The sequence below is a fragment of the Elaeis guineensis genome, chromosome 4, assembly GCF_000442705.2.
Source record: "Elaeis guineensis isolate ETL-2024a chromosome 4, EG11, whole genome shotgun sequence".
Taxonomy (NCBI): Eukaryota; Viridiplantae; Streptophyta; class Magnoliopsida; order Arecales; family Arecaceae; genus Elaeis; species Elaeis guineensis.
Genome location: NC_025996.2, coordinates 38,117,056 through 38,131,040, shown reverse-complemented (window position 1 = coordinate 38,131,040; position 13,985 = coordinate 38,117,056). Strand labels below are relative to the sequence as shown.

At 41.6% G+C, this 13,985-nt stretch overlaps 2 protein-coding genes across 2 annotated transcripts; both read right to left on the bottom strand.

Annotated features, from left to right (window-relative positions):
- Positions 1–7,254: 7,254 nt before the first annotated feature.
- LOC140857320 (uncharacterized) lies at positions 7,255–8,765 on the bottom strand. The gene is made up of 2 exons (XM_073256099.1): positions 8,556–8,765; positions 7,255–7,576 (listed from the first exon to the last, which is right to left on the bottom strand). The coding sequence occupies exons 1-2, from the start codon at positions 8,763–8,765 to the stop codon at positions 7,379–7,381; spliced, it is 408 nt and encodes a 135-aa protein (XP_073112200.1). The 3' UTR covers positions 7,255–7,378.
- A 4,342-nt stretch (positions 8,766–13,107) lies between these two features.
- LOC105042942 (uncharacterized) lies at positions 13,108–13,971 on the bottom strand. The gene is made up of 2 exons (XM_010920314.4): positions 13,638–13,971; positions 13,108–13,556 (listed from the first exon to the last, which is right to left on the bottom strand). Exons 1-2 carry the CDS (start codon positions 13,854–13,856, stop codon positions 13,254–13,256), a joined length of 522 nt encoding a protein of 173 aa, XP_010918616.1. The 5' UTR covers positions 13,857–13,971; the 3' UTR covers positions 13,108–13,253.
- Positions 13,972–13,985: the final 14 nt, after the last annotated feature.

Here is a 13,985-nt window from a genome sequence, read left to right as displayed (position 1 = left end):
CCAAACCCATTATTTGTGATCTAAAAGCCTAAGCCTAGGTCCAAGTCCAATATCCATTACCTATAATCCACAGGCCTGAGCCCAAGTCTAAAATAATATCAAGTCCAAACCCATAGCCTATGATTCAAAAGTCTAAACCCAACCTCAGCTTAAACATGCCTAGGCCTAAGCCCTAAATTATGGGTTGTGATCCAACCCTAAATGCAACTGGATCAAGCCTACGAACCAATTTCACCAAACCATGGACTCTGATCCAAAAACACGAGCCTGAGCCCACATAAACCTGAACCCACAACCATGGATCCGAACTCATCCACAAATCCGAACCCGTTTACGAATCCAGATCCATTATCGGACTCGCATCTTAAACCCATTTACATACCCATTATTTATTTATCTTTTTTCAATTTTTTTCCCACACTCTACTCATTCAGCCATCTCCTCTTTATCTGTCAGAGCACTTTACCTTCTTTCATTCTTTCTCTATTCTATTCAAATCCTCTTCCATAACCTATTTTTTTTTCTAGCACAGGAAGATTGCTGCACCATAGAAACAACTGTATCCGAACCCTTTCATTTAAGATTTTTTTTTAGTTTTATGGATATGATGAACAGCCACTAAATTCTAGCAACAACCTTTGTCCAAGTTCATGGGCACTGGAAGGCTGCTGCTCCACAACAGCAACCTCTATCCAAGCTTTTTGGCACAGTAAAGCTACTGCACCACAGTAGCAAGTGTAGCCGGATCCTCTGACCGCCCCTCTCCCCAAATGATGCTATAAAATAAAGAGCGGAAGGCTGTTGTTATTAAAACAGTAACCCTCCTACATAGTTGATGAAGAACTGAATTGGGTTTCTTATATGATGCTAAAAATATATAATATTGATGGGAAACAAAAAAAAAATTACCCTATCCTGCTCTGGCCATAACTCCCTCGCTCAAATAGTCCTTACTTACTGTACACCTAATAATAAACCGAAATATGTAATGAGTAAAAAAATAAAAAAGAAAAGAAAGAAAGAAAGAAAGAAGGTAACCCTAACTAAAAACCCCATCTTGGAGCCTCAACCCAAGCAACTAAACTAGCAACTCCCATAGAATCCTTCTTAAAGGTAATTCGTCCATGCCCTCTGTCATCCATAAATAAATGCCTGTCTAATCATCCTCCCCACCATTCTCCCCGCTGTGCATAGCCACCATCCGCAGCCTCCACAATACTCTTCTTTTTTTTCTCTCTCTTCCAGCACTGAACAATATAGTGACATGCCACTGTATCTGTGAGATCAGACCATTTCTTCTTTTAATTATCTCCCAAACCTAGTTTAAAGAGTTAATCAACCATTAGATCAACAGATATGCACTTCTCTCCTCCCCTCTTTCTCTTTATTTTTTTTAAGCATACGAGAATATTACGATACCTTACCAGCCTGTGCACAGTCAACTCCAATTGGACATGTTAGCCGGCATGCCATATACCACGTGAGGGATAGCACAGTCAGCTCTAACTGGACACGTTAGCATACATACCATGTGGCATATGGAGAGAGCGTAGGGATGTGCTTTAATGTATAGTATAGATTATATATATAATAGAAACAAATGACCATGTATTTTAAGAGGAGGCATTTTAGTTAAAATTTGCTATGCCATGATGATTAATAAAAATCAAGATAAACATTAAATATCATTGGATAATATTTGACATAGCCAGTATTTTTTCATGGTCAACTTTGTGTTATGCTTTCACAGACCACATCACATCAAGAGCTTAAAATTTGATAAAAAATGAAGTTTATATTAAACTTTTATATGAACTACTTTCAGATTTTTTTTATATACATGAATGTATGATGGATTACTAATGTCTTAGTTTTTTATTTTATATCTTTATAAAAAAAATAATATTTTTTAAACAGAATAGCAAAACGAATGGAGTACAGTTTATTATTGCAATTATTGTTACAAAAATGTAATTGGAAAATAAAAATTAGGGTTGAGAGGTTTTGGTATTTGGTAAATCCCAACGTCAATAATTAGCTATTGGACATTGACTGCTCTTGATTAACAAAGAGGTTATAATAATTAACTATAAATTTTTATCTTTTATATATAACTATGATATCTTTATATTTTAATAAATTACTTTATATGGGATATTACAATTCAAGTATTAATCCCAAAGGAAGATATTATGCAGTTTAGAAGCCTGCTGATTGAAGTAGCTATATATTTTCTTGAAAAATTTAATATTACTTTGAACAAAAAAAATTTCATACATGCTATCCATTAGTTTATATATATATTAATAGATGGATAAGTGTACAAAAATCTGAAGGTGATAGTAGCAGTGTACCACTTCAAAAAATCAATTTCATTCATTTTGATGACCTATAATATAGAAATTATAATGACCTTCATTTGACGGATATATAGAAGCTTTTTTTTTCTTTATTGTTCATTCATATGAAAAATAGAACTTTATTGTACTAATACATTTGCTTTGTAGATGTTATCAGTCACATTATTACCGCTAGATCTTTTGATCAAGTGCATGTTAGGTAGAAGTTGGTTCATAAAAGAACTTTGAAGATAAAAATTTAAAGTAACCTTTATCAACTTAATTTTCCTTCGAGTTATTGTTATGCAGATATATCTTTATTTACATTTATTCTATTATCTTTTGATGCTATGGTAATGTAAAATATATATAATGTTTTATTTGATTGTTAGTAATCAAAGAATTTCCATCATTTTTTGAGCTATATTCGCAGAAGAATATGACCAAAACATTATCATGAAAAAAGAAAGCTTGGTTATTATTATTTCAACAAGTATGACCATGAGAACATACAAAGGTAACTTTTTTTCCAATAAATTTTGTTGCAAATATTGATGTTATAATTGTGAAGATCTTTTCTTATTTTCTTTGTATAGAAAAAATATGTTTATTGATATATTTGGCATCAGGATACTATATTGATATGCAAATAACGAAAATAATATATTATCAAAACAAGATATGACATTATACTTTGGAATTATGGATTCATAGTAGAAAACTATATGCTATGCTCTAAATATACTTGTGAATTTATATGTAGGATGATTACGCCAGTTACTCCAATAAAGTTTAAAGAACAAAAGTGATAAATTAGTATTTGTTCTCATCAACAAGCATCCATCACCTAACTCTGTCTGTAACTCACTAGAGGCTCATAAAATAAAGAGAAGATGTATACGAATGAGATATCTAGCAATAAGAAGAAGGAAAAGGATTAAATAGAGGAACTTCTGAGCATTTGTTAATCTCATATGTATTCATATCTATGGAATGGGTGACTCATTATTTGATGAATCATTTCTTCAGACAGAAAAAGATTCTGTAAATACTTATTCAAAATCTCACTTATCAGAGTCCATTGTGAAAGAATCTTCTGAGAAATTGGCTATACCGATCTATGCATAATATCATGAAAAATAGATACAATTTTTTGACTACTACCTAGTATCGACGATGGGCCCAAAAAAGTATCTAAAAAGATAAAATTTAGATATTTGCAAGAAAAATTACTAAAATTAGATCCGCGTAGCTTTGAAGTTCATATATAATATTCCATTATTAGTGATGATAATATGTTTGCACAAGATCTTTAATTATTTGATCTTTTTTAGAGATGAAATTCACATGTAATGCAACTATAAAATCAATTAACACATCTTATGGTTGGTGGTATAAAGCATACTATAACTATAAGGTTGTCATAAAAATTTATGGTGATACTTTTAGGGAATCAATGTGGTAAAAATGATTAGCCCACGTGATGTGGTAACATTGCAATATGTTTTTAACCTTGTATTCTTTTACTGAAAATAAACATATTTTTTGTTTAAAAATGATAGTTGTGCATTTATTATTAGAAGCAATGTTGTTGAAGATATAACTAGTATAACATTTTTTATAATCTTTAGAAAATTAGTTCAACAATTGATTGTATTCTAGCAGCTAATTTTGGGGTGGACATGGAATGCGATAGATTTAATCTCCTAATTGTTATTAAAAATATCTTTAGTCGCACATATTTTTTTAGAGTATGTTGGGTTCCTAGAGTTTTAATGACAATGTCTATAATTTCAAATAGCCAACATATTTCTAGAGACTAAATCTCCATCGAAAGTTTGCAAACATATTCTGTACTTGGACCTTCTTTGTCCCAGCTTCAACAAGAATATGTTATTTCAACTCCTGAAAAATAGATTTATATTAAACTTTTTGAAGAGGCAACTTCTTTTTAAAATTCTCCGAGTACAATCCAATAATCAAAATACTTTAGTTACTATTCTTTTCCTCTATTCTTTTTTTAATTTAGTGATTGATATATATATATATATATATATATATATATATATATATATATATATATATATATATATATCATTGATAGTATCACTTACAAAAAAATTTCTCATAGGGGTAATTTAGCTTTAGAACTTATGTTACCAAAAATTTTAGTCAAATAATACTTTAATAATTTTTTCTTTTGTATTGCCAGCCTAAATGAAGAGACAATGGATAATGAAGATTAAAGCATGTGTAAGTTGATGGTGGACCATAGATAATGAACTTATGGTAGATTTTTTCTTTTTTTTTTTTTTAATGTAATGCAGTGCTGGTTAGATGCTAGTCATACATAATATGAAGGACATAGCATTCATGGTGATGTAAATTGAATTTTATGGAGGAATGGCATGGAATGTGATGGGCTGTGCAAGGTAACAATTTATAAAGCAATATGAAAGCAGATATGGAGGTTCTTCTGTGTAGCTAGGGTATCTTGAACTGCTCCTTTAAATGCATTATCACAACAAAAGGATTATTTTTCTTGATCTTATAGTAAGGGCATTTATTATGGTCTATCAAAAATATTTTGTAAGGCTATTGGGCTCGACTAAAATCCTTATGTGTAGCATCATAGTGTGCGGTGCAATTATGGAGGGCCATTATCAGAAGATGAACGGTCATCAAACAACATACACTATGTATGATATAGCTTGCATTAATTGGCTATTATTTGATGAGCATTCATCTTCTGATGGTAGCTATCCACAATTGTACCACACTCTATAGTGCCACATGAGCACCTCAAAGATCCATACTTTTTTTGGCCAGGAAGTAGCAATCTAAAAATTGGAAGCGGTCATCTTACCTTCATTCAAGTTTTGCTGATGAGGAGACTATTCCTTTCATGATTGGAATTCAGCTACGTGATTCATGCAGATTCTTGAGAATATAAAATTTACTGGGAAATCTCTTCATCTTAGCTCAAGATTCCTTTATTTTTCTTAAGGAGTGGTTTCTTTATTGGTGCTCTAGCTATTTTTTCTTTAATTATCAACATAAAAGATATGATACAGTACATACATCCAAGCTATGGAGATATTGATAAGAGACAATATTGTATGATATGCACAAGCTTGGTACAATCTGGAGTTGTTACAAGAGGTCAAGATGGGTTGTTATACCAAAAAGATATGCATATATTTGTTATATGATCTATTGTAGCTGAAACTTAATATTCATTTTTTTAAGTTAATCTTTTACCATCAGGAATTTTTTGTCAAAAAAACAAAAATCTCACGTTATTAAGGATGCAAATAGGTTGAGTCAGATAATATCGTGAATAACCCCGACCTGACTTGGTTCTTGATCCAGTCTTATTATTAGACTCAAATTCAATTCAATAGAAGATCGAGTTGGATCATATTAGGTCCATGACCATTCAGATTAAGTTAGATCTATATATAATCTAGTCTCAATTCGAAAAATTTAAATCTAGATCAAACATAACCAACTATATTTTAATTACTATATAACCAACTACTATTAATTACACGAAATAAACAATAAATAATATTGTTTTAAAAAAATTAGGATATAAAATAATTTTAAACCTATTTTTATGTTAATAATATTTTATGTTAATGATATTGTTCATGCAAGATTTAAATCATAATTTAGAAGTTCAAACTAGTTTTAGTCCTAATGGTATACTAGGTTCAGATGGGATCAGGTCTGAATTTAGTAAACTTAGATTCAATAAAAAAAAAAATAGAATGATTCAATTTTAGAACCGATCTAAGCCCATGAGTCTTTTAAAATGGACTGAATTAGATCTAAGCAGGTTGGTTCATGGGCCAACTCATCTTATTTGCAAGCTTACTTATCACACAGAAAGAAATATATGTTGTCATCAAATTTAAAAGTGAAAAAGTAAAAGAGATGAAAATAGATAAGAGATAAGAGATAAAGGCAAATGCACAAGCATCCACTAACACGAAAAGAACCAATGTTGCATTGAGCCAAAGACCAGTACCAAGCATCGCATGTCATAACCAACTTAGATATAGCAACTGCTTAGCAAAGGGAACAATACTAGCCTTCTATTTGATACGAAAGATGGATTAAAAAAAGATGGATAGAGGAGGAAGGATGGATAGAAAAAAGGATGAATGATTTTCTATCCATCTTCTCATATGTTTGGTAAACATAGAAGGATTGGTGAAAATAATTTCTCTTCTGTTTGGAATAAGAGGAATAAGAAGAAGGATGGATGATATTTTATAAAACTATCCTTTGATAAAATTATTATTATTATCAATTTATAATGCTTATTTATACTAAAGAAGTAAAAAATCTATAAACTTATAATCTTTATAATCTATAATTATATTAAAAATTATATAAATATTTAATTTAATACATAATTTCATAAATTAATTGTTAATAAATTAATTATATAAATAGCTAACTAATTTATAATTTAATTTAAATAGTTAATTAATATTATATAAATAGTTAATTAAAAATAATAAATAGAAATAGAAAAACCAAAGATAATCTAATTATTTAATTATAATTATAAAATTATATATTAAATTAAAATAATAGCTAATAAAATTTAATAGTATATAATTAATAGTATATATAAAATATATATAAATAATATTAATGAAAAAATAATATTATATTTTTATCAAAAAAAAAGAGAAATAATTTTGTCAATATTAAAATCCATCATTCAATGCTCCACTCATCCTTCCTTCGTCATCCCAATTTGCAAGAATGCAAAATGATGGATCAAGATGGATGGACAATCCATCTTTTTCATCCATCTTCTTTATAACTTTTTGAACCAAATATGGATAGAGACCATCCATCCTTTAAATCCCATCCATCCACCCTTCTATGACCCAACTAAACACAACATAGATGTAGAGGTAGGTGCACTACTTTCACCTGGAAGAATGTTATCAACTCCATTTGTTAGGAACCACTGGTGAAGCTTGCTCCGAGGGAGGCACCATCGCCTCCATCTTCTTCTACTCCTCAAGCTCGAAAGCCCACGTCGGGAAGGTCCGGAAAAACCCCATCGGGCCCTTGCAGGTCAGCTCTCCGGTTGGCTGGCCGTCGACGGAGATTTCGTTTAGACCGACCCAAATCAAGATCTCTTTGGCCTTGTCACCAGTCAGATTCCTGATCTTGCACTTCTCCATATAGGCAGTGATTTCAGGGTCATAGGAGACTGTTGGGATATACCGACCGACGACTCCGACGGACGACCCCGACGGACGACTCCGACCGACGACCCCGACGGACGACTCCGACGGACGACCCCGACCGACCCCGCTCGTGCCGACTTATAATCGGACCGACCGGCCTACCGACTGACCGACCGACCGACCGACCGACTGACCGACCGACCGACCGACCGATCGGCCGACTGGACGACCGACCGACCGACCGACCGACTGGACGACCGACCGACCGACCGACCGACCGACTGACCGACCGACCGACCGACCGACCGACTGGCCGACCGACCGATCGACCGAACGCCATCACCGACCGATTAACGGCCCTTTACCGACGGAGGATATGTCGGTCGGACAGACCTTTTCCACTCTCCCGACTGACTGAACCAGGAAGTCTGATGGCCGACTCTCGCAACATGCCCGGCTGACCATCGGAGGGGCCCGAATCTCCACCCGGCGCCACACAGCTGGCCACCGACCTAGGGTCGGTCGACTCCTCCGATCGCCGTACAGCCGTCAGAGCCTGTCAGCCCTGACAGCGACATGCGGTACTGCCACCTAAGGGCATTATCCCGTCGAGGGCATTGTCAACCCTAGCGATTTGACAGCCCCACGGCGATGTGATACTTTCACGGCGACTCTAACAGTCTACAGTGAGTTGACAATTCTTCAATTGTCCGCGCCATTAATGACGGCGCCATACCACGCTCCACTGTAAATATCGGGGAAGGCAACAGTGCAGGGAGACCCCTTGAAAACCACAGGCTTGCTCCCCCCCTCTCTCTCTCTCGATTGAGCTTTCTGTCTTCATTTCACTGTTGCCCAGTCTCCTCTCTGACTTGACCGTCGGAGGGTCCCCGCCGGAGCCGCCTCTGATCAGTGTGGACTTCTTTTTTTGCAGGTGCTCATTTTCCGACGATCAGACGATGAGGAGATTGGCCGCAACAGAGACCAGTCTCCCTACCTTCTCAAAGCGATGCTCAGTCTTCTTCTTTTGTTTGAGCCAAACAAAGCCAGTCTCCTCGACATGGCCACACTCTATGATGTCCTTCAAGGTGAGGAGACCCCTTGGGAGGCCTACTTCTTGGAGAAGGGACTTGGACTTTTCTTGACAGATTTCATCACCATAGCAGACCTTAGCCTTGGCCTTGAGCTCCTCTGTGATTAGAGCCATCTTCTGGGCTCTTCTGTCTCTTTTCTGGTGGGCTTCCTTTAGTGGGACTCCGGGTGGGGCAGCAAGAGGGAGTGTGAGGGTCTTAACATAAGAAATTGGTGATCAAACAGCCCAGAGGTGGGACAATTTTTTGGTACTGCTTGATTGGGACGCATTGTCGCAACAATATCTAAGCAAATCTAATATATAATATAATATTAAAATGAAAGCCATATGTTGGCACCGCTTTCCTTTTATTTAGAACCTAAAGGGTCATGTGCTTATTTAGAACCTATTTAAAGATAAAATAAATAATTATTTAAAAATTTAATTATTTGTGTGGTCCAAGGTATTATTGTAATCCAGTTTTTGCAAAACTAATATATTAATAATATTGTTGGAGAATACTCGCTGCCCGACCGACTGCCGGGAGGCCCGACCGACCAGAGGGCCCGACCGACTGCCGTAGGGCCCGACATACTGCCGGGAGGCCCGACCGACCGGAGGGCCCGACCGATCGGACGGCCCGACCGCCTGGCGGCCTGACCGCCTCCGTTGGACGACTCCGACTGGCCGATAGGCCGACCGATCGTCGGTCGGGGCGACCGACTGACGGGAGCCATCAGCGGCTAACCGCCGGCCGTCCAACGGCCCGTCGCCGACTGGGGGTATATCGGGCGTGTCCATCCCGACCGACCGAACCCCGAGGTTCGATGGCCGACTTACATGACGCTCGCCGACCAATGGAGGGGCCCGACACCACTTATCTGGCTACCGACTTTGGGTCGGTCGGCTCCTCCAACCGCCGTACAGCCGCCAGACGTGGTCAGCTCTGACACGGACATGCGGCACAGTTACCTAGGGGCATTGTCCCGCCGAGAGCCAGGTCAACCCTGGTGATTAGACGGCCGCACGGCGACATGACGTTTTCACGGCGGCTCTGACAGCCCACAGTGAGTTGACAGTTCCTCACTTGTCCGCGCCATTAATGACGGCGCCATACCTAGCTCCACTATATATACCAGGGAAGGCAACAGTGCAAGGGATCGATCCGCCCGTCTTCCCCACATACGCAGGCTCGCTCCTCCCCCTCACTCTCTCTTTCTCAGAGCTCTCTGTCTGCATTTCACTGTTGCTCAGTCACCTCTCTGACTTGACCGTCGGAGGGTCCCCGCCGGAGCCACCTCCGGTCAGTGTGGACTTCCTTTTTTTGCAGGCGCTCGTTCCCGGCGACCAGGCGACGAGGGGATTGGCCGCAACAGATTGGCGCGCCAGGTAGGGGGGTTGTTGACCCGACCGCCGGCCCCTGGAGCGGAGAGCCGAAACTGCTCCGGGATGCGATAGTGCTCCCGAAGCTGATCGACGTTCGGCCCCGAAAGCGAGGAGACCTCATCTTCCGGAGCCGATCGGGAGTCGTCGGTCGGGTTCCCCGATCGAGCTCCCTGAGTCGATTTCCTGGTCATTATGCAGGGACCGAAAGAGAAGAAAGGAAGGAAGAAGGAAAAGGGGGGACCACGAACCGGATGGACCCTCCGCAGGCGAAGAAGAGCTCTGCCCGCGACGACTGAAAAATCGCCCGGACAGAGTTTCCCCAGCGAAATGTTGCAAATGTGGGTCAGGGTCCGGGAGGTCCTATATATATAGGGCCGACCGACGGCCGAGATCCTTCCGCGCCGACCGAAGACCTGCAGATGCGCGACGCGTGGCGCCCACCGGTTGGCGGAAGATTCGGCGCGCCCCACCCCGGGACGGCCGCACCGCCCGCATTAAATGCCGGAGGGGGCACCGGCCAACCACCTTGACACGCGGCACGCGGGGCGCGGCCCTGCATTCACGCACCTGCGCCGGTTCGCGTTCCCGATGGGACGCCTGACAGCGGCCCTCTCTTCCGCGATCGGCGCCGAATATCCGGTCTACTGACACCGACGTAACGACTGACGACGACAAGACGTGGCGTCTGACGCCTGACGCCGACGCGACCTCTGACATCGACTGGACGTCCGGATCGCTGAGCATTCATGAGGCGTCTGACATCGGATCATCCGACAGTACGGTCGGATCTACACATACGACAAATCCACTCCCAGTCGTCCGGGATTGCTGCCCGAATGGAAGCCTCGGCCAGACCGCCACCCGACTTGGGAGTGGAGGGGGGCAACTGTTGGGGAATACCCGCTGCCCGACCGACTGCCGGGAGGCCCGACCGACCAGAGGGCCCGACCGACTGCCGTAGGGCCCGACATACTGCCGGGAGGCCCGACCGACCGGAGGGCCCGACCGACCGGACGGCCCGACCGCCCGACCGCCTGGCGGCCTGACCGCCTCCGTTGGATGACTCCGACTGGCCGATAGGCCGACCAATCGTCGGTCGGGGCGACCGACTGACGGGAGCCATCAGCGGCTAACCGCCGGCCGTCCAACGGCCCGTCGCCGACTGGGGGTATATCGGGCGTGTCCATCCCGACCGACCGAACCCCGAGGTTCGATGGCCGACTTACATGACGCTCGCCGACCAATGGAGGGGCCCGACACCACTTATCTGGCTACCGACTTTGGGTCGGTCGGCTCCTCCAACCGCCGTACAGCCGCCAGACGTGGTCAGCTCTGACACGGACATGCGGCACAGTTACCTAGGGGCATTGTCCCGCCGAGAGCCAGGTCAACCCTGGTGATTAGACGGCCGCACGGCGACATGACGTTTTCACGGAGGATCTGACAGCCCACAGTGAGTTGACAGTTCCTCACTTGTCCGCGCCATTAATGACGGCGCCATACCTAGCTCCACTATATATACCAGGGAAGGCAACAGTGCAAGGGATCGATCCGCCCGTCTCCCCCACATACGCAGGCTCGCTCCTCCCCCTCACTCTCTCTTTCTCAGAGCTCTCTGTCTGCATTTCACTGTTGCCCAGTCACCTCTCTGACTTGACCGTCGGAGGGTCCCCGCCGGAGCCACCTCCGATCAGTGTGGACTTCCTTTTTTTGCAGGCGCTCGTTCCCGGCGACCAGGCGACGAGGGGATTGGCCGCAACAAATATATTACAACTTCATATGCAAAAATAATAACGTTTTACAACCATTCCATAATACTCTAGAACCACTATTTTTATCTTACTTAATATAAAAAAATATAATCACTAGAGAATTTATAAATTGTAGTCATTGATTGGTTAATAATAAACTGATATATTTTATATTTAATTTATAAAATTATCATGATAAATTTTTTTTGATATCTTAATATAGTATGATTAAATAAGATATTTGATAAATGACAGTCGCATCTCCGTTACCTCGTTGCCTCAGATTTGTGGATGTTTTCTTTATTTTGATTTAATGATGATTAGGATGTTATTTATTTTACTTTGATAGGAATGTTGGTCGCAACGCAATGAATAAAAAATTTTATAATAAATTGACATATATGATAAGGATATGAGTTTTATTATGATTTTTTTTATAATATTTTATTATAAAAAATATTTAAAATATTCATATTATTATTTTTATATATTTTATTTTTTTAAAAAATAATATTTTATTATTATTATTATTATTTTCTCTTGCTGTCTGTGGCTTATCTGCACCTGCCCCACCATCCCAGCAACACCTGCAGCTTCTCCACCCTTGACCTCTCTCTACCTTGCGTGCTAACAATTCCCCTAGCGTTGATAGCTTTTGCGCCCCCTTTCGTCTCGCACGTGCCAATGATTTCCACCCTCCAGTGTCGGTAGCTTCTATGCCCCTTGCCTCATACGCGCCCATAGTTTTCAACCAATCAATGGGCTGAGGGGGAGGAGGATCTATGGTTCTTTCGCCCCCGACCTCCCCCCACCTCATGCACCCATGATTCCCCCACCATACCAATCGCCGATGGCTTCTACACACCCCACCCCATCTCATGCGCACCAGCAATTCCCCCATCCCCCAATATCGACACCCCATCTCATGCGCACCAGCAGTTCCACCATCTCCCAATGTCGACTTTGCCTCATGCGTGTGCCAATGGTTCTCTCACCCTTCAACATGCCCCCCACCCCACATGCATCTGCAGCTTCTCCATGCCATTATCTCTCCACCCACGACTGCTTCATTTTTATTGCCCATAATGAAAGATTTAAAAAAAAATTAATTTAATTATAGCATAAATAGTCTTCATCTTTAAAAATTTATTGTATCAGTAAAATTTGAATGATCCATGTTTAATCAATGATCAGAAATGGATAAATAATAGTAAGACTAAAATACCCTCCGGTTCAGCAAAATCCTAAGAATATCCCTAAGATTATTTTTAATTTTTTTGAGAAAATCGTGGATGATACAACAACTATTGGCTTCAAAGGAGTGAAATAAGAAGAGCATAAATCCCATCCTGCGAATCGCGCAGGTTATATGCTTGTTCATGAAAGAAAGCGAGTTGGAGAAGAAGAGTCTCCTGAAAAATACATTGTATAACTAGGCCGCATTACTTTGCAGAGAACAAAACAGCCATCACAGCAAAAATAGTTTTCAAGATTTGGTCTTTGAAGTACCGACGCCATACATTTTCCTCAGCGTCTCGATGACCGGCCGGAACCCAGTCCGGAGCGGCTCCACGGCGGCCACCCGGAGGTGCTCGGCGTTGCCCTTCTTCGAGGGACTCAGCGTCATCCGGCACATCTCCCCCTCCAGCACCTCCGCCGCCTTCTCCGCCGCCAAGGGGTGGGCCCTACAGAAGTCCACGAACTCGTCGGCGGAGCACCCCATCAGAACCCGCGCCGCCCGGTCGAAGCACACCACCACCATGACCTTATCCACCGTAGCAATCGACACCTATATATATAGAAGAAGAGAGCCAACAACTTCGATAAGTAGAAAACACGAGACCATTTTCAGAGGAGTATTGGTGATTACGAGGAGGCGGTAGAGGCGCTTAGAGGGAGGGGCGAAAGTTCTTTGGCTGCAGAGGCGGCAGGTGGGGTTGGAATTCGGGTTGCGGTGGTCGTCGGGTAGGGTCCGCTCGCAGTTGGAGCAGGCGCGGTACCAGAAGCCGCCGCTCGTGTCCACGCCCACCACCGTGCAGTAGGGCGGCGTCCACGCCTCCACCACCGCCGTCCGCCGCCCAGCCTCCATCGGTGGATATAACTGGGGATTTTTCGGAAGGAGGGTGAAAGGGAGGCAAGGAGCGCCGTGGGCGAGGAAAGGGGGATTTTGAGGAATTTCCGAAAAAGTACTGGCGACGCTCCCAGATCACGTGATGTC